A 20,903-nucleotide genomic window follows, 5' to 3' on the forward strand; every position below is an offset into this window, starting at 1 on the left:
TAGTCATGAAGAGTTTCTTGACTCAGTAAAAAAGTACATCTATCAAAGCTACAAAATATATGTACAGTTTATATTGATTTACTTGATGGAATTAAAAAAATACATAGACAAGTTTGTCATTCTCTCAAGACTGATCAGTTTGTCATTGAGACATCACCTTATTAACATAAGTCTGGAAACCTGTAGTCAAAAAGTGCAGTAAAGAGTGCCATTTACCAACCATGATACATACATTAAGTCTTCATCAGTACCATATATTATCACAAACTAACACAATCGAGGAAGTGAACATTAGAATGAAAATTCAATCTCTTTTAAACTGCTGATCTAAAAAAGGCAGTTGAAAGAAGCAAATGTGTAAAAATATTCATTAAGCATGTTCATAAAAGGAATTTCTTCCATGTGGAAGAGTAATAATGATTGCCAGCCAACAGGTTAGAAAGTCAAGCTGGGTTTAATATCTCAAGCTGCAATTTAATTCAAAACACAACAATAGAGTTCATCTTATTTTGAACTTGCCTTGGTTAAGCAATGATGTATATCAGTGGAACCCCAACAGCTTGTTTTAGACTCACTAGCACATGGGGTGCAGAATCATCCTGCACATTTTACCATCTGTTCAGACTTTACCTTTGAGGCAACCCTAAATAGTCTTCTGCCTGTTTGTGATAACCTAGCTGACCGGTCAGGTGGTGTTTTAAAACTTGAATAAAAGCTCTACATTTTGCAAATGTTTTCATTAAGTAGTCATCTGAGCAGTTTAAATGCCTGCTTGTTTGTAAAGTATGTAAGTAATTTTATCACTTAGCAGATCTCAAGTGTCCTGATTCATGATGAATGAATTTTGCTTCTTCCTTCGCAAAGGAGTGGTTTTGAGAAAAAAAAAAAAAAAGAGCTTCACTTTAATCCTGTGTCTTTAAATCATAGTTGGATATACTGTTGGATATATATGTAGTCTGGTAATTTTGTGTTGAAGTGTTTATTATCAAGTCCATATAATGTTTTCTTTACAGAACTGGTATTGATATGGATGTACCTTCAAGAAAAAAATGCATTTCCAGTAAATAAAAATAATAACTCCCTATTTGGGAGTTCCTCCGGGTTCCTTGTAAAAAAAGGGCCATTGACTTCTGGTTGTTCTGCCCAAGAAGCTTCTTCCGGACCCTGAAAGCGTCCATGTGCCCCCCTGGCAGTGGCTACAGGCCCCAGCAGGGTTGAGCTCCCTTGCTCATGACACATGGCCCCACTGGAAACCAAGGGGGCTGACCTCTGTTGGTCCAGAGGAGAAACTGTCCAGGAAGTACTCTCATCCCCGGTCCCTGACATCCACCGTGTGTATGTGCAAAATGCAAAGATGATTAAATCACCAACAAAAACACTTTTCTAACTAGCTAAAGAGTGGAAGTTGGGCAGGATGGTACATCTAGAGCATTAGGTATCAGCTAAGAAAGGACATTTCAATATTTTTGGTAAAAACAGTGCCTTGATAGATTTGATTGAAATTTGATGACATTGTAAAAAAAATGAAAATTAACCAACAAATATTTTTTTTATTACTTGATATTTGTCATTAATAATTCTCTAACCAGTGGGAAATTCTCATGACTGTGTCCCCCTGTGACTGTGGACAGAATGGTGCCTTTGAGGCTAGGGATTTGTGCTAGAAATTGGAAGGTTGCTAGTTCGAATCCTGGAACCGCCAGAAGGGACTCTACGCCATTGGGCCCTTGAGCAAGGCCCTTAACCTGCAATTGCTTCGTTATGAGTATGATGTTAATCTGCATCCAGCCCTTCAGGCACGTCCTCTAACTTACAGGGAAAACTTGGGGGTTGGTGGCAGGATTGGCACGCCAGCCACTGTATATATAAAAAAAAAAAACACACACTACAGGTGTCACCCACTGTACTCGGTTCCCAATCCATGTGGTTCGTTGTGTAGTGGGTGCGGCAATGTGCTGTATCAGCCCATGCACCCAACCTCTGTGTCCCCCCCCAGCGCTGATAGTGACTAATGGCTCATGCTGCTTTATGCAAATAGCAGAAGCAAAGAGAGAGGAGGAGAGTTTGACAAAGCACAAAGAAGATGCATTTAGCAAGCACACTATGCACTATTGACTGCGAGCATATTCAGTATAGCTCATATAATCCAGTAAAAAGGTATTTCACATATATTCCCCCATCTTATCTGCAACCTTGTGGCAAATGCTCCAGATGATTTAATTAAATATCATCAATTTGTCACAAAGTTTAAATAAAAGCATTAACAAACGTGTCATGTCATCAAAGGTAGGAACTGCTCCTGCATTTTTTTCTTTGCTACTTTGGGATATCAGTTGCAATGTCTCGGCAACGTCCTTCAAATAAATGTAAAATTGAAGTCTCTGTAGTCATACAAAAATCCCTGGGCATCCATCATAAAGAGTAGGGTGTATCCCAATGTCCTGGTTAAATTGCCACCTTGACCTGGTAATTCTGGCCTCCTAATCATCCCGTCTCTAACTGGGTATCTCTGTCACTCCTTCACCATCTAACAGCTAATGTTTGGTGAGTGTACTGGCGCAAAATGGTTGCCAAAGCATCATCCAGGTGGATGCTACACATTAGTAGTGGTTGAAGTGGTTCCCCACTCACTATGTAGAGCACTTGGAGGAGTGAGAAAAGTGCTATATAAATGGAAAGAATTATTATTAACTGTTGTTATAAATGGAAGGTGTGCCTTTAAATTTCTTATAGTCTTCCCAAGGTCTTCACTGGAATCTTTGTATATCTGTTCATTACCTGATCAGTCTGTGTTTCTTTTCTGTTTTTTTCTGAATTTTATTATTTATTTATTTATTTATTTTATTTTTTTATTTTGAATATTATTATTTTAGGAAATGTTTTTTATAGTAGTTACAGACATGTAATTTGATAAATCAGGGAACTTTCCTTCTGGTGAAATATATACCTGTATATGAGCCTTTGGCTGTCAAAGTTACCTGTCAACACTTCTTTATAAAAGGGATGTGGTTGGTGGAGAATGTATATCCAGTGCCCTTAAAAACACACCAACTGCAGAAGAAGATCGATGCATTTAAAAGGATTCGTTATGTTGATGAATCGGCAAGAGCAGTTCTAGCATCTAGTGGTAAGGAAGGGAGCATGATAGGTAACAAAACATAGTAACTGCTTAGTTACAAGTGCAACAACAACTTAGTTTGTATAAACTGGGGGCTGCCAGATTTTACATTACTGTTTGTAATTCAATGTAGACCTCAGAGATTAGATTATCTACAATTCAGACTTGTTTAATCCGACGAACAGAATTAATTGGAACATGATTAAAGGTCTAAAAAAAAAATTGAATATAAAGCACTCATAAAATAACCATTAGTTGACAGACTCTGCACTTTTATGAACTGTAGAGTTATGGCAGTGAATAATAAAATATAGTGCATCTTATTAATAGGGAATTGGCATGGGGGAGTGGATGAAAACAAATGATTAAAATTAGACAGTGCACACTGTCTAGTAACAAGGGTGGGATTGTAGCAAAGCAAACTGTTTTTCACACTCATATCATCATGGCAAATTACAGACACTTTATGTTTACTTAAACTTATTCTGCCCTTTTTTTGTCACTGCCTATTGAAATAATATAGTATATCACCTTCAGCTCTAGTTCTGAGTAATAAGGTGGGGCAGCAAAAGACACTTGGAAGGATAGATAAAAAATAAAGAATTTTAAGAAGCAGAAGTCAATACTGTATCCCGTATAATGTCAATCATTTTCCAACCTGTTTTGTCCTGTGTCATTTATAAAAAAAATTGCCAAAGCTAAAGTAAATAAGCACAATTTAATGTGATACATTTGCTGTAAATTAATTATGAGAAGCTTCAGATTCTGGAATGGTAATATGGGTATTAAAGCTATTTGAAATATACATAGTTATTAGATTGTAAATATAATGTAATTTAACTTCATCATAGCTAAAGTATTTTCAAATTATGTGGAGTACTGATGTCATTGGAAAGCTTATTAACAATTCCTCCATCTTTGGGCCAGTGCATAATTATAGTTTTAGATACAGAGCATAGTCTACCAGTATGGAGTGTACTTTTTTTTTAAAGAAGAAAATGGATGGTAAATTGACTGTCTGGCCTGATTATTAACATACACCATAAAGTCTGGGCATTATGCCTGCAGCTCTAGTGGGTTACTGAGCATGTAATTAGTCATGCCTTTTTCAACCATTTTCTCACTTGTTAGTTGATAGAAAAATCCCATTGTTTTGGAGCGTTGTAGCACATGTTTCTTTTTAAAGTAACTTAATGTTTTTTTTTTCTTTGGTATGATGTCATTACTTCACTAAATGGGCTATAAAGTCTGTTTTACTGAATCTGAATATCATTTTTGCTATTGTAAGATCTGCTATTGACTTTATTAGGTTCAGCTTTATTATCAAGTTTACAGAGCACAGTGAGCTTCCTACAGACAACTGTTAAACTTCCTTAATTATGGGTTCTGCCTTCTAGCGCATTTGATGTTACAGGTGTTTATTGCCAGCTTAATAATGATTTTATATGGAAACAGAGTGCAAATGAGCAAACATATAGAGTTTTTAATAGTGAACACCGCCCCAGGGAGTTTTACTAGTACATAGTTATAGTATGCTTGATGAAAACATATGTATCAGCATATATGTTGTGTTTGGAACACAGCCAGGTTGAGCGATTTTAATCAGAGTCACACAAAGAGCCAGATGTAGAGATTAAATTGACAGACTTGTGATCTGCAGTTTAACACCTTAATGTGGGCACCAATGTATGTGCTGAGTATGCAGCTAATATGGAAGCATCAGAAATGCAGTTGCTCCTTTTTTTTACCCCCTCCTCCCCCAAAAAAACTAGAGAAGCAATTTTTTTTGCTGTTTCTGTTATTTGCTGTGGATTTGGTAATCCTAATTTAAAATAAAATGAAAGTCCATTCTTGTATATAACTATAAAAATCTGTGTATCAGCCTAAACCAAGCAAAAGGAATACCATATAGAAGTATTCATCATTAGGCAAACTCTTTTTCTAATATATATATAGTGTTTTTCCCGCCTTGGTTTGTCTTTGGATGCTAAAAATTATTTTTATGTTTTATAATTTTTTTTGTATTAAAATTTCTTGTTTTTGTTATCAATGTAGGATTACTTCACAGATCTAATTACCAATGACAGCATCAGCTACTTTCGTTTGTCCAAGCGAATGTACCCACACAGGCCAGTGCTAATGGTCATCAGCCATGCTGCTCCTCATGGACCAGAAGACTCAGCTCCCCAGTTCTCTGAACTCTTCCCAAATGCATCTCAACACATGTGAGTACAGAGCTAGCATTTATGCTAATTAAGAGGGAAAACCATCATCCATAGGCTTTATTTGTGGTTGTAGTTACATTTACAAAGATTCCATATAATAGGATAAATTCACATCTGAAAAGTTCATTCTGTAGTTCTTTATAAAAATATTTTTATGGCAAATGAAATACCTTACTAATATCAATGTTTTGCTGTTGTATTATCACCTGTTTATTTATTGATTTAATCTTAATCTCCGTATTATACCTAAAACATTGATTATTTTGACAGTTATGATTTTTATTTTGAGCAACATGATGATGCAGTTTAAATGTTGCTCCCTCACACTTTCCTTGTGTGCCTGGTTCATTAAACTCTATATTTGTCAGGCTACACTTACCACTTCTAGCAGAGATACCTGGTAAGTACTTTACTTTCAAACAACTTCATGCAAGGTAAATAACAACACAGCCTTATTTATTTATTTATTTATTTATATATATATATAATATTGGCACACGGCTGCGTTTGGCACACGGCTGCGGGTGGCACCCAGCCGGGACGCCAGGGCTTATGCCTCCTCCGGACCATGAGGGGGCGACCGCCCTGGTTCCTTTGGGGGCCACGGGTACAGAGCTGTGAAGCTCAAACCTGTAGGGGCCCGTGGTCACTGCCAGGGGGTGCCCCAGTGCCTGGAGAACCCTGGACCTCAGCACTTCCGCCACACCCGAAAGTGCTGGGGGGAAGAAGACTGGGGACACCTGGAGGGCTTCCAAGAGCACAGCCAGCACTTCCACCACACAGGGGAGTGTCCGCGGAGGAGTGTCGGGAAGCACCTGGAGCCCATCCGGGCATATATAAAAGGGGCCGCCTCCATGCAAACGATGACTGGAGTCGGGCGAGGAGTGGACAAAGTCTGAGTGGAGAAGAGTGGAGGCGGCCTGAAGGAAGCAGGCACTGAGAAGAGAGGCCTGGACTTTGGGGGATTGGTGCTGGAGGCACTGGGTTTGTGCATAATTGAACTGTAAATAGTGTAAATAAATGTGTGTTGGGTGAAAATATGATGTCCGTCTGTCTGTGTCCGGGCTGCTTCTCACAATATATCTATATATATATATATATATATATATATAATATATATATATATATATATATATATAATATATACATACAGTATATATGAGTTAATCTTAGTTTTCAATTTTTTTTTCTTAAGGAAATTGTTGTTGGTGATGTTCTCATTTATCTTTCAAACTGAGATATCAAAAAACATGCTTGGACAGTCAGTTGCTCACTATTTTACATTGGCCTTAAGTATAGTCAGCCAACCCTTAGATTGTTATGTTGTCAGTTTGTGTAAAACATATGATGACTGAGCATCATTTCTGCTGGGCCTTTATCCTTGTTTCATCTCTTAGCTGTGGCAGTACATTGAGGAAATGAAAGACGTTATTGATAGAAAATGGCAACTTAGAATGGCCGGCTTTTTCTGCTAAACCTGATATTATGGACTATTAATGTAGTAACTGGATTGAGTCCAGTAAACATGAAATGAATGTGCCGTTCAAAGTTTAGTGTTGGTATCCTGTCTGTATTCAGGTTGTGAATATATTCAGCAGCTGTATATCTACAAATACACATTTAATGTATGTCTTCACATTTTAATTTTGTAAGCTTACTAAGAAAATAACATTGTACTTCTGTTAATTCTCAAAAGGCATTATATTAATTCCAGTCTCTTATTCTGTATTTAGCAGAGGAATAAAATCTTTACTCGCAGTTGGGAGACCTGGGGACCTGGGTTCGCATCCTGGGTTCTCCCTGCGTGGAGTTTGCATGTTCTCCCTGTGTCTGCGTGGGTTTCCTCCAGGCGCTCCGGTTTCCTCCCACAGTCCAAAGGCATGCAGGTTAGGTCGATTGGTGATTCCAAATTGGCCCTAGTGTGTGCTTGGTGTGTGGGTGTGTTTGTGTGTGTCCTGCGGTGGGTTGGCACCCTGCCCGGGATTGTTTCCTGCCTTGTGCCCTGTGTTGGCTGGGATTGGCTCCAGCAGACCCCCGTGACCCTGTGTTCGGATTCAGCGGGTTGGAAAATGGATGGATGGATAAAATCTTTAAAATGTTTAACCTGTTGAAATGGTAACTTGTTTAATAATAAAAATATTCTCCCTTGGGATTAATAGTTTATCTAATACCCACATTCCATGGTGTATTGAGAGTTCTTCATCTGAACATTTCATGGGGTGTGTTTTGCTTAGTATTTGCTTGGATTTCTTCTTTCTCTAAGATTCATTTACCCAGTTCTCCAGCTCAATTATATGTATCTGCTTAATTCCAAAACCTCTATTAGTGTGTCCTGGTAGATGGTATACACTTCCAAGGGTCCAGGACATTGATTAAAAAAACTTTGTCATCCATTCTTCATTCATCATCATACCCACTTAATAAAATTCAAGATTACAAGACAGCACACTTTAAATATGCAACTGCATTCATTTTTACAGGGCCAATTTAGAGTCACCAGTTAACAGGTGCCTTTACAATATAGAAGGAAAACATTAGTACTCAGGCTGACAACCGACAAGAACAGAACAAGATGTAAATGCCACATGAAAGTGAATGAACTGGGATTTTACCTCGGTCTGCTATAGCTGTTAGGCAACAGCACTAAAAACTGCAGCATCATTTTGATCACACAATGATATTAACGCACCAAAGGGAGATGCATTTTATTAGAAGTACAATCAAATTAATCAAGTTAAGAAATACAGAGTAAAAAAAAATCTGCATCTATAACTTGGAGTGAAGTTATGATGGCATATTCTGGTATCTGGTCATTATGATTTATACATATATTTGTACTATATCATAATCAGTATTTTTATTCATATTTTGTTTTTTTTCACATTCATTTTCAAATAAAACCAAATATGTTTAAACAATGGTTTGGGTTATCCCATTTCCATGTGGCCATCTGGTGACTTTGAGACATCTATAAAAGGCTTATGTTGCTTTATGACTGTTGATTTATTGTATTCAAACAAGAAGGCCACTTCGTAGCAACGTTGGATGAAATAATTCATGATTTTATTTTGACTTTACTCACCAAAAGCCTGAAACAAAATAGTTGCAGGGTAGACTAGAATTAAGTTCACACTTTAAATGTGGACATTCTTCATATACAGCCTGTGATTAAAAAAAAAAAAACTGATGTGTACTATATCTTTCATCTCCTGTAAATTAAAGAAAAAAAAATATTTAGTTGTTTTTTTAGGGTTGGGGAGACGTCAATGAAATTGCTTGTCACCTCATCTACCACAATTGAAACCAGCCTTAAGGCTTGCTTACTTAATGGTGAATGTAAATTCTTTATGTAACCAAAAGCCTGTCTTTGGAGTCACGAAAATGTGGCACCAGCTTGAAACCCGTTTTTATGGTCTTCCAGATGATATAGGAGTAGTTCATTTTACAGTCCTTAATTTCAACTCTGCTGCTAAAAGCTTTGGGTTTGTATATATTTTTTTTTTGCAGTGTCTTACGTTGATTTTTATCTGGGAGATTTTGATAATTTTTTACATTTTTTTTGTAATGATGTGGTTTAGCCACTGTTGTGCATTTATTTTCTGGGATACTAAGAATACAAGTGATCCAGTTGATGTGATCGGGTTGCTCTGAAGCAGATTTCAACTGTTAGACAATGGTGACCCATTATGGATCACATCCCAGTTACCAGCTTTGTAGCCACCTGGCTTGAGACTGTCATTCATTTCTTCTTACTCATATCCACAGTGTAGCCCTCAGAAATTTGACAAATGTGGCAAAAATGGGATACGACTGAAGGAGTTGAGTGCAGGGGAGATTCACAAAATTGTCAAGATGTTACTAACAGTTTGCAAATGTACAGTAAGGTGATTTAAATGTGATCAGTTACAAAACATATATAGCATAAAATATGAAACTCTCCTAATCCAATTCTTGATCCTGGAAGGGGTAGAACCTATAAAGCTTTTTGTGCCAGGAAGAAAGCAACCCTGGAACCCCCATTCATTCTATATATCTATCAAATGCTAGTTTCTGTCTGTGTGTCACATGCTTATTCGCAAACTGATGAGGCTAAAACCTGGACCTCAGTCTTAATCAAAAGCTTATGACCTGATATGTTAAAGAAATTCAAAAAAATGTAGGTAGGGGCTACCTGGTAGGCACTTTACTGGTGTGCAGAAAAGTTTATTGTAATTAAAACATGGTCCCCAAAAAAATATTTATTGATAATCACCCAGTACATGGGATTTATGTGTTCAGAATTAATAATCAAGTGTAAGTTTTTACATTTGTAAACAACATATGGAGAGTTTACCGATGTTTATATCTAGCCTTTTGAGGCATTTTATTTTAGGACAGTAGAAATGCATGTTCTTTTATATGCAATTGATCCATAGTTTTTGAATACAAGTTGTAGGTTCTTTTATGCTTCTTACTTAATTAACATTAAGTTGTCAGATTTTATTTTGAATAAAGGCCTCTTTTTTCAGTTCTGGTTTCTCTTTGGTATTCCTGTTTCTTCCCACTTCCTAAAGTTGTGCAGGTTAGGTGAATTGGCCAATCACGACTGGTCAAGTATGAACAGGTTTAGCTTGGTGTGTGTCCTGCAATGGCCAGGCATCCCATCCAGGTTTGATTTCTGCCCAGATATATCCAGCTTTTCAAACTACTACGCTAATAAAGATATTAGTGTAGCAAATCAAAGGTTGGATGATTTGTAAATGCCATTTTTGCCTTCGGTATTTAATGCTGTATAAACCAAAATGTGGCAAGGTTCAGTGAAAAAATGCAGAGTTGCTAATTGCCCTCCATGGTGGCCACCTTGTAATGATTAGTATGTGAATGTGATTTCATTAGGCAGATGCATTTTGTGCACAGGGTGTAAGGTGTGATGCCTGTCAGTTTCTTTCTTTGACCCCAAATTCCTGGTGACTTTCTTTTGTGCCCAGTTCTTTCAGGCTTCACTTGGCTATTGGAGTGTAGCTATTAAGGTTCTTTTGTCACTCTTTCAAAATGGAGTGGGCAGTTAGGTTAAAGTTCAGGAAGTCAAGAAAAAGAACAGAATGAATCCAGGCAAAAGACATCTACTTTTCTCACACAACTGAATGGTTGGTGTGTGTAAAAAACTCATTATAAAGACATTACAGCCTGTGAGTTGGATGCGCAGAAAGTTTACATTTAAGCAAATTAGGAATTTTCTTTTAGAAATGTAAAGGTTGAATAAGGAATTCTTAACTTTTCAATTTTCTTTTTTTTTGTAATATGTACTTTTTAAGAGATTTATTGCCAATGTGTGATGCAAAGCTACCATATACATATGGTTATAAATTAAGGATTCAATGCAAGAATGTCTCATTATTTATTGTAAATATAGTAGATCTAGGTACATCAAACTGGGAACAGATTGGAGATAACAAGATAAAACTAAAGCTTCCAGGATATATATATTTTTTTTTTTACCAAAACCACACCTGTGTAATCCTTGTGAAGGGGTAAAACAATATTTTACAGAAGAATTTAAATGGTTTTACCCCAGATTGCAAATAAATAACAAAGTAGTAAAGTAAATGTAGTTCATAAATTGTTGAGGAAATGTTTTATTATAAACTTCAGTATTACATAAAAGTTAGAAAATATTTGCATGGCATAACATTTATGGGCATTTGGGAAATAGGCTAACTTGTTTGAAAGTTTACAGTACATTTGTTTGTTATGTCAATGAGTTAGTTATTTCATCATATTTTTGCAACAGTGAGTCATATTCAGAAATATCAGTGATACATGTCCTAGTTGACTTCATTAAATACAAGCTTTTCAAAAGCACTTTACAATACCATGTACTTACAAATGTAGCCCAGATAGGCTTGTGGTGGCTCAATATCTTTTACAGACAGCAGAGTCTAACTGAAGTAGAGTAAAAATGGTATCAGTTGATGCTCTGTTTTTAGTTATTGGTTGTGTAGGGCCTGTGATTAATTATAGTGCAACTTTCTTAAATATCACATTTTAAAAAAAAAACAGTACCCCATGAACGTTTAAAATCTCTGTTGAAGCCTCAGAGTAAAATTGTTGGCTGCTTTGGATTGTGATGGAGAGCAGGCATTGAACTTTGCAGATAAACTATAGTGTCAGAAAAATATTGAATTATTATAATGTGGTGAATAATACAACAATGAGGTTGTTTTTATTGTATCGTAGACATTGAGTACACATTTGTATATTCTACGCTTACAGCATTTCTTTCCTTTTATATTCATTTCTAAATAAATAACTTGGGCTGAAGGAGACATGAGCTGGTGTATCTCTGTTGGGGATATTTTTTTTTTTGTGTTGTGTGCTTCCCAAGTTCTGTTTTTCAGATCATAACATTTGTTTTGGGATTTTCTTGACAAAGGAACCTATTTTCAATAGCAGTTTCTTCATTATGTGTATAATATTCATTGTAGTAATTTATTTTTGCCATTTTGGCCACCTTAACCAGTGGCTCCATCTTATCTCTGGTTGTTGGAGCTGCTTCCTTGGAGGTTGTGACACCTTGCCAGTGACACAACGAGATAAAAGCTCATCATCTTTACTTAAACCCCTATCCAAATTTGGATTCCATAAACCTTTTCCATCCTTAGCTATAGGTTTTATTTTGGTCATTTAATAAAAATATACATGCCCGCTTCACACAGGATAATCATGAGCTTCTAGTTTGATTTCAGAAGCAGCTGTTGGATGAGTAAAAAGAAAACAAACTGATACAAAAAATATAAGTTGAAATGACTTTTCTCAAAATAAATTTGAAACTGTGAGCTAATCCATAACTGAAGTCACACAGACTGTTTCTCCGCTTTAAGATAGACAAGTTTGCAAATTGAGCAATGCTTTTCAATTTGAAATTTCAAAAATTTAAACATCTTTATTTATTCAAGATATCTCAACAAAAACTGAACTTTACCAACAAATTTCCTGGAAGAATAAGTATGTCAAATTTCAGTAAAATTGGTCCACTGAGGGCTGAGTTATTTCGTGTGGAAAACCAAACAGACATGAAAGTCACAGGAACTGCTTTTCATATTATTTGCAAGCACACCTAAAAAAGCAAAAATTAAGAGTAGATGTAGAGTTTGCTTCACCACTATGTTTAACATGACATTCTCCAATATACCTAGTCCAGTTCAATGTCACAGGGGGCTAAAAACTATTCCAGTAGCACTTAATGATAAACAGCCCTGAACAGGGTGCAAATCCATCACAGGGTCAACTCATACTTGAAGAGGGTCAATTTGGAATCTCCAGTCAAACTAACCAGCTTTCCTTTGGTGAAGAAAACTGGAGGTATCTGGATTAAAACCCACGCAGGCATGGGGAAAACATACAAATTTTATGCAGACACAGTCTGGAAGCAAGATTTGAACTTAATCTGTAATGTAACAATGCTACCCAGTTTGTCTTACTATGTTTATTTTGTAAAGTTGTTTGCATGTGCTGTAGCAAGTGTAACACTGTCATATGACTCAATTTGTATACATTTCCAAAAAACAAAAACTAAAATATAATAACATGAAAACAGTTGACCACTTTGACACTGAGGAAAAAAAAGATAAAAAGTAGAATCAGAAAATAAGAAAGATGTGAAAAAAGGTAGAAAGCTGAAGAAACAAGTTGTTAAAAAAGAAGGGAGTGCTGCAGTAGTTTTGTTTTGCTTTTTTTTTCAAGAACAAATATCTACATACTGGAACTAATAAATGTTACACAATGTTTGAAAGGTTAATCATTTTACCGCAGGTGCAGTTTGTAACAATACATATTCTAGTAACTTCTATACTAGATGTTGTATCAACATTTTCACTTGCCATTAGCATTCTGTTTGTGCAGACTGTAGATTTTCTTTCTGTTTTGCAATCTCTGATGTGAGTGCTAAATTCTGAAAGGCAGATCTACTTCAAAATTGCTACCAATTTAAAATACATTTTGTTAACTGCTCTGCCTGTAAGTCATTGTACTGCATTTTCAGTCGAGACTAGTCCTCCTTATTCATATTTAAACTCCACAGATTGGAATTTCCAAGATTAAACTGATTTTAATTTGATGCTGCATGTTTAACATATTCCCTGTGGATATTTTTAGCATGTACAATTTAAAAGCTGCTAGGTTCATTTGTGCCTTATTTCAGTGCTCATCAGTAGACCTTAACAACCAATATAGAAAGGCTTTGTTAAAGATGCCATCATCTTACTAAACTGAAAAAGAAAAATAAATAAATGAATGAAATAACAAGCCAAAAAAAATCAAACAAAACAGCAGTAGTAAATGCCACAAAGTTATACAGCAAAATATGACAAAAGGTTTCACTCTGAGAAAAGACTTCTACAGTTATAGCAAGCTAAAATCAGCAACTGATTTTCAGAGCATTAAAGGTAATAAATTGAGTGTTATATTCTTTATGGTGCCTAACGTCTGTTTATTTCTGTATTTGTGTCTGAATAGTACAGATGAGTTACTACCTGCATTGGAAAAATGAATACATACTGTATGTACATAGAGATTATTTTTCATGCTGAAAAATATAAAAATAAGGTTAGAAAAACAATGTTTTGGCCTAAGATGTATCTATTTTACTTTCCAGCACACCCAGTTACAACTATGCGCCAAATATGGACAAGCATTGGATTATGCAGTACACTGGACCTATGATGCCAATACACATGGAATTCACCAATTTCCTGAATCGTAAACGACTGCAGACACTGATGTCAGTAGATGATTCTGTTGAAAAGGTTAGTATGATTCAGGGCAGTTTGTTTCTCCACTTTTATTGAACTATAAGTACAGCTTTCAGAAATTTTACATAAGTAGTTTGATCAACATTCTGTGTTTGCTTGTGATGTGTACATTGTGCTTATGTATGTTTTTGCTTCAGGCATTAACTGGGGACTTTAAAGTATCCTAGTGTGAGAGTACGTAGAACTGTGTGTGAGCATGTTGTATAACTGGTGACTGATGGACGACCTGTCCAATTTTGGTACTGTACCTGCCTTACACAAAGCCTGCATTACAACATCAGTATGTTAAGAAAATAAATGGATATATGGTAAAATCACTTTAATGCTTCTTTTTTGTCATAACTTGTACTTTAACAGGTTTGCAGCAAACTCATTTCAAGTCTTTCCTATTCTACACATGAAGCTATGACTTTCAGCAAATCAATTGTGGACTACAAAAATTAGTTAAAAAAAAAAATGCTAACCATAAAGATTTATCCTGAAGCCCAGGGCAGTCCTGTTCAGTGTGTGGTAGTGATGTCACTGTACCGTACATTTTTCGCTCTTTCCTTAAGTTACCATGCGTATTAGCCGACCATTGTAAAAACATATAACAGCTGTAAAAGCACGCTCTTCTTACAGCTTGTCTTTGTCTAAGAATACTAAGTTAAATAAAAAATTGAAAGCTTCTTCTGTCTTATATAATGTATTTTTCATAATTAAAGAATAAATTCAGTATTATTCAAGCTGAAGTTATTTCTTCACAATCATGGTATATAGTTTAATGTTACGCCACATAAAGTTGTATTCTAAAGTGGAGCACTTTTTATAAATTTTATAAAATAGCATGACCGTTCTTGTGGTTTAAAATCAGTTTAAATCTATTATCATAGGCCATCTGAAAGGGTTAAATTTGTTATTTTAACAAACATCTTAATAAGCTTTATCAGGTGTGTGCTGCATTGAAATGACTGCATTTTGTCAGTCTTAGTGTAGTATACAGATATGGGAGTTTATGTAATGAATGAGTGCATTATGGCATAAGAGTTCATTTGTTTTCTTCAAAATGGTTTCTGGCTAAGGCTGCTATCACACTACAGACTTGATAAAATCTTTAACTGCAGGACATGTCAGTTTTATTTACTGCAGTTACTGAATCATGTTGCTTCTGAGGTGTGAAGTTCTATAACTAAGAATGGAAGGGGCTGACTGATTATACTGCTCTCTTACAACTGTATATCACAGTTCTAAATCTACTATTATGTCATAAAGGTTTGGCAGTCAATTGGTTGAACAAGTACTTACTGAGTTCAGCCAGAATCTAGGCCTGTGTATTTTTTTCCTCTTCTCTGTTCTCATACAACAACACAAAATGTCAAACAGACATGTATGCTACATCCAGAGGTCAGCAAAGCCCCTTTGTTTGCACAGTCCCTGAACGCTTGATTTTTCCTGAAAATCATAGTACAATTTATGTAGTATTGCGCTAGCTTAACACATACTTGTTTATGTTTATTTTATTATTAAATTATCTATTATTATTTTGCTTCTTACTCCTGCACTGTTGTGTTCTCAGACCTTTTTTCTTCCAAAGTAGTTAAGACCCTTAAACTATGAAACACCAACATAAACTAAAATGCTTTAATAATTTAAAAAAAAGTATTTTTTTTAGTTCACAGAAATGTTACTTAATATTAATTTAACACTTATAATGGACATGTACAAAGGGAAAAGCAGATGAGTCTAAAGAGTTTTCTATTATCTATCTTTCAAAGTCATTTTTACTGAATTATTTTGGATTTCTCTTGTGTAATGATGTGTGGAAAGCTACAGTACATGTTAAATGTTTAATACAATTGCAGTATGCTTTTCTAAATGTATTTAATTTTTACCATGTTACTTTTAACCCCATATTAAACACAGTAAATGGATTCTTTTTTCAGATTTATGAAATGCTTGTTGAAACGGGAGAGCTGGAAAACACATATATCATTTACACTGCTGACCATGGCTACCATCTTGGACAGTTTGGACTTGTGAAAGGAAAATCCATGCCTTATGATTTTGACCTAAGGGTTCCCTTTTTTATCCGGGGTCCTAATGTTGAGCCAGGATCTGTGTAAGTTCTGTCATTTTCAAACGACTCACTGTATTCTTTTTGTGAAAGTTTATAAAAAAAAAAAAACTCAAGTAACACTTTGGTATCCATTATAAACAACTATTAATAGTCTGCATGATATATCAAGTTAAAAGAACAAAATGTTTAATAAAACAATATGAATAAGTTATTTAAATAGCTTCATTTTTAAATGATAATTTAACAGTGATCATTTATAATTTCTATATTTGTATTTAAAAACATAATAAACCCTTAATTTTGAATTTGCCTCTTAGCAATCCATCTGTGGTTCTGAATATCGATCTTGCACCAACTATTCTGGACATCGCAGGACTAGATACTCCCCCTGACATGGATGGCAAGTCAATTCTAAAACTTCTAGAGATGGATAAAACAGGAAACAGGTTGGTTATTGCATGTCTTGTAAAAAATATAAAAAATACTTAAGGCTTTGTATTTCTTGGATTGGCACATCAATTAGTGACTCAGCTCCTAGCTTCTGGTTATTGTCCATGTGCGGTTCACACATGCTCTCCATGCCTGTATGGGTTTTCCCTGGGTACTTTGGTTTCTTCCAGAATTCAAAAGATGTAAATGAAATGTAAACTGACATCTTTAAACTAGCATGGTATGACAGTATGTGTATGTTTGCCTGTGCTTGACAATGGACAAGTTACTCATTCAGGATTAATTCTTTCTAGATGTCATTTCTCCCAGTATAGGCTGAACGTATAAAAAAAGAAAAAGAAAAAAAGTTGAATTGCAGTTTGAATAATTACCATTCTTTCGTAGTTCTGGACAAAAATTGAACCAGGTTGTCGTAAATTAGACCCCTTTGTCTCAGATCCAGACATAATTAATTACAATATTGCTGGCAAATGGAGTGAAGTCTAATTAAAGGAGTTGTAACTTTTGCCTGGTGTACATGAGACCTGATTTATAGTGACCGTCCTTTCCTGGACTTATTCCTACTTTGTACCATAATGCTGCCAGGATGGGCTCCAATTTCCCACTATATCTGACTAAATTTGGCTTAGTATGGGTATTTTTGTTACATTTAACCACTGGAATGAGCAGATCAAATAGTACCTTGTCATTTGAGACAAAGAAGCTTGTTTGAGTTTGTTTCTTTTATTTAGTGCTATGAAAAAATCATAGTTATACCAGTCAATTAAACTGTGCCACAAATACCAGTCTGTGTAAGCACTACATGCCACAAAGAATGCAGCTTTGGTTTTTTACATCATTTTCTCTTTCAGATTCGGGTTCAGCCGGAAGCAAAAAGTATGGCGAGACACCTTTCTTGTGGAGAGAGGGTAAACTTTATACACAGTATTATCCATTTTATGCTGAATGTTTTCTTCAGGCACCACAGGTGATTAATGCAAAATGCGAAATCATAAAACTGCTAACATGTATAATGAAAAAGTAAAGTACTCTGTGGTCCTTTTCAATTCCAATTATAAGTATGTGCCATATTTTTGAAAGTGTACAAACCTGTACACATTTTGGAAATCCCATCTGTCTTTCTTGGGAAATTCCTTGCATTTTGAGATAATACGTGTATTTTAATTATATTGTATTTTATAGTAGAAGCTGAACTGAACTTTAATTAACTGTCTGTCTCTTCAAGCCAATTAAACTATAATATTTTTTGTTCTCATATTTCAGAACCAAAATTACATAACATTGATTGTTCACTAAATTGTTTTGTGTTGTAATGTTAAAAGCCTAAATGAATTCAGAAGAGCAGGAGTCCAATTCCAATTGTAAGGATAAGTTTTCGTAAAAAAAGAGATTAGACTGACTATAGTTTTAATTCTGTCACAAGAAGACCCAAGGAACAGAAATTTTAGTTCACAAACCAGTCCTCTCCTTAACTACTGAGATAATATCTTACCAAGTAGGGAACTATATTATGTTTTATAGGAAGCTATATGAAACCAAAATCATTTTGCATACCATATAAGCACTGAATTTGGTTGATGTAGTACATATGCCTGTAGTATGTGAACTTCATTAGGTCTTGGTATTTCTAGATATAGAGAAGGCTTTTCATAGAGTGGAATGAAAATATCTCTTTACCTGTACTATTCAAATGTGGGCTTGGACCCATAATATATACTTGAATCAATTCACTTTCTTTTTTTTGGAAAAAAAAAAATCCCTCACTCATATAAATAACAGAAATTTTGACCATTTCATATTCAGATGTGCAAGCAGAAAGGGCTGTCCACTTTCACCAGTGCTTTTTGGAATTTCGGTTGAAACCCAATGGCTATTAGACATTAGAAACAATCAAAGATGTATGAAGTCAAATGGAAGTGAATTTAACAAAAAATAATTCCCTATTCTAACCATAAAATATTCTTTGTCATGGATTAACATTGCCCAGTCAACTCTTTTGCTTTTTATAGCACTTTTCATTTCTTGTCTCTGAATACATTTAATAACTAAAAGTTAATAGTTTCAAGAAAATTTTTATATTCAGATTAATTTTCTGCAATATAATTAAAAGATTAAAACAATATATTACTCATCATGTATTCATCAATATTTAACTGGAAGAATTTGATATATTTAAAATGAAAATCATTCCTAAGTTCTAATTTTTCTTTGAGGATCCATATATATATTCACTATTGGCCATAAGTTTTAGAACACCTCATTTTTCAAGCTTTTATAGAAATGATACAAATATAAACAGTAAACTGCCATAGGTTAAAAAATGTTTAGGTTACCAACAACAAAAAAAATCAAAATTTCAGAGATATACAAATAATGGCTTAAATGTGTACAGCTTTTCTGCAGCACTGGAAGTTAATTAAACCTTAAAAGTTGATGTAAACAATTCCTAAGGTGTCCCAAATTTTGTTGATTACTGCAACCCTCTGTCAGTATAAAAGCAGTGCTGGAGCAAACTGCATTGCTGTGCCCTCTGAAGTATTATTTGGATAATATTGCACTGTATATTATATATTATATATATATTATATCTTGATAGTGAGAAAAAGGCAATTAACAAAGCAAAACCAACAATCATTACATTTCTTAAAAGTGTAGGTCTTTCCAATAGAGAAGCTGTAACAGAAAGCAGTGAGTACAGCTTCTTACACCATAGAAAGGAATGTGGATAAAGGAGGAAACTCTGACAGGAACAGGTCTGACAAACCCAAACTATAACAGAATCAGAAAACAAGTTTCTGACAGTCAACAGCTTGCCTGATAGGTACCTCACAGGACAACAGCTTCAAGTACAGCTTAACAGTTGTGCACTATCCATTATCTCTAATTGTTTATTTGTTTTATGCTTTAATTTCAGAGTATAGTGAGACTGGCAGAGGTTCCTAGCCAAGGCAAGCCTCTTTTTCTTATTGTACAAATTTAGCAATAGCTTTCTTATTGCCACTCAACCTGTGGAACCTACAGCTTAATGTCTTCTCTTCACATCTGAAAGTGACACTTGCTTACTTTCACCACTTTTAAGCTGTGCTTTAAACTGTTGTCATATGTGGAATGATCCTATCTGAATGGAAGTCTTTGACTATCTAGACCTTGTAAGAAGCTAGCCCGGCCACAGACAGACACAACAACGCATTGTCCACAACACACACGTTTATTTACAATACTACAGTGGAACCTCGGTTCACGAACGTCTCGATACACATACAAATCGGTTTACGACCAAAAAGTTCGCCAAACTTTTGCCTCGGTTCACGACCACACACTTGGTATACGAACAAGCCAGTTTTCCTTTCGGTTTGTGCAAGCCATTGATTTCCGCACGTGTTGCATTGCTCTCAGTCAGACGTGCGCGCTTGCACGTGCGTGCGTTCTTTCGCTGTGAACTCTTTGTGCTCTATTTCATTTCCCTTCCGGTTCGTACGCACCGATTACTGTATTTAAGCACGTGTTCAGCCTCTCCCTGTTCATTGTTCTCAGTCAGACGTGTGTGCTTTACCTGTGAACTCTTTGTGCTCTACAGTATTTCGTGTGCTTTTGCAGTTAACCATGGCTTCTAAGCCCTGTAACCTCCTCTCCACCCAGTTCCTCCTCACTTCATGCCAGAACTCGACTCATGCAAGGTTAGTTTTCTTGGTGGTTTATGGTTAGTTTTTGTATTCCGGATTTTTCAAATGTTCATTTTTCGGTTCATAGCGTGAATTGTTGCAATGTTACTTTTCTTGGTTGTTTATTAAGTTACGGATTTTTCAAATGTTCATTTTTTTTTTCCCTGCGATCGGGTTGTAAGGCTATTAGCGCAAACTGCTGTAATGTTACTTTCTTGGTTGTTTGTGGTTTTTTTTTTTATATAAAGTTCCGATTTGTTCAAATGTTCCTTTTTTTCCCCCTGTGCTTAAAACTCATTAAAAAAAAGTGTTTATACAGCGATCGGGTTGTAAGGCTATAGCGCGAACTGCTGCAGTGTTACTTTCTTGGTTGCTTGTGGTTGGTTTTTAAATAAAGTTCAGATTTGTTCAAATGTTACGTTTTTTCCCCTGTGCTAAAAACTCATTAAAAAAAAAAAGTGTTTATACAGCGATCGGGTTGTAAGGCTATAGCACGAACTCTTGCAATGCTAGTTTTCTCTGTTGTTCAAGGTTTTCTCAGTGTTATTCAATGTTTTTACATTTAGTTTACTATTACGATGTGCATTCTATGGTGTAATTAAC

General features: G+C 35.4%; 1 protein-coding gene across 4 annotated transcripts in view; it reads left to right on the forward strand.

The window, feature by feature from the left end:
* Positions 1–20,903, forward strand: part of sulf1 (sulfatase 1) — a 163,433-nt gene that overhangs the window by 103,499 nt on the left and 39,031 nt on the right. For 3 of the 4 annotated variants that reach the window (XM_051928722.1, XM_051928721.1, XM_028803605.2), the window contains 5 exons: positions 5,174–5,343; positions 13,976–14,126; positions 16,055–16,230; positions 16,506–16,634; positions 17,490–17,546. In XM_051928722.1, coding sequence (XP_051784682.1) covers positions 5,174–5,343; positions 13,976–14,126; positions 16,055–16,230; positions 16,506–16,634; positions 17,490–17,546 — 683 coding nt within the window. Of the gene's footprint in view, positions 1–5,173; positions 5,344–13,975; positions 14,127–16,054; positions 16,231–16,505; positions 16,635–17,489; positions 17,606–20,903 lie in introns of all 4 variants that reach the window. The other variant, XR_007935236.1, reaches the window with a different exon arrangement.

This window comes from Erpetoichthys calabaricus, chromosome 6 (genome assembly GCF_900747795.2).
Source record: "Erpetoichthys calabaricus chromosome 6, fErpCal1.3, whole genome shotgun sequence".
Lineage (NCBI taxonomy): Eukaryota > Metazoa > Chordata > Cladistia > Polypteriformes > Polypteridae > Erpetoichthys > Erpetoichthys calabaricus.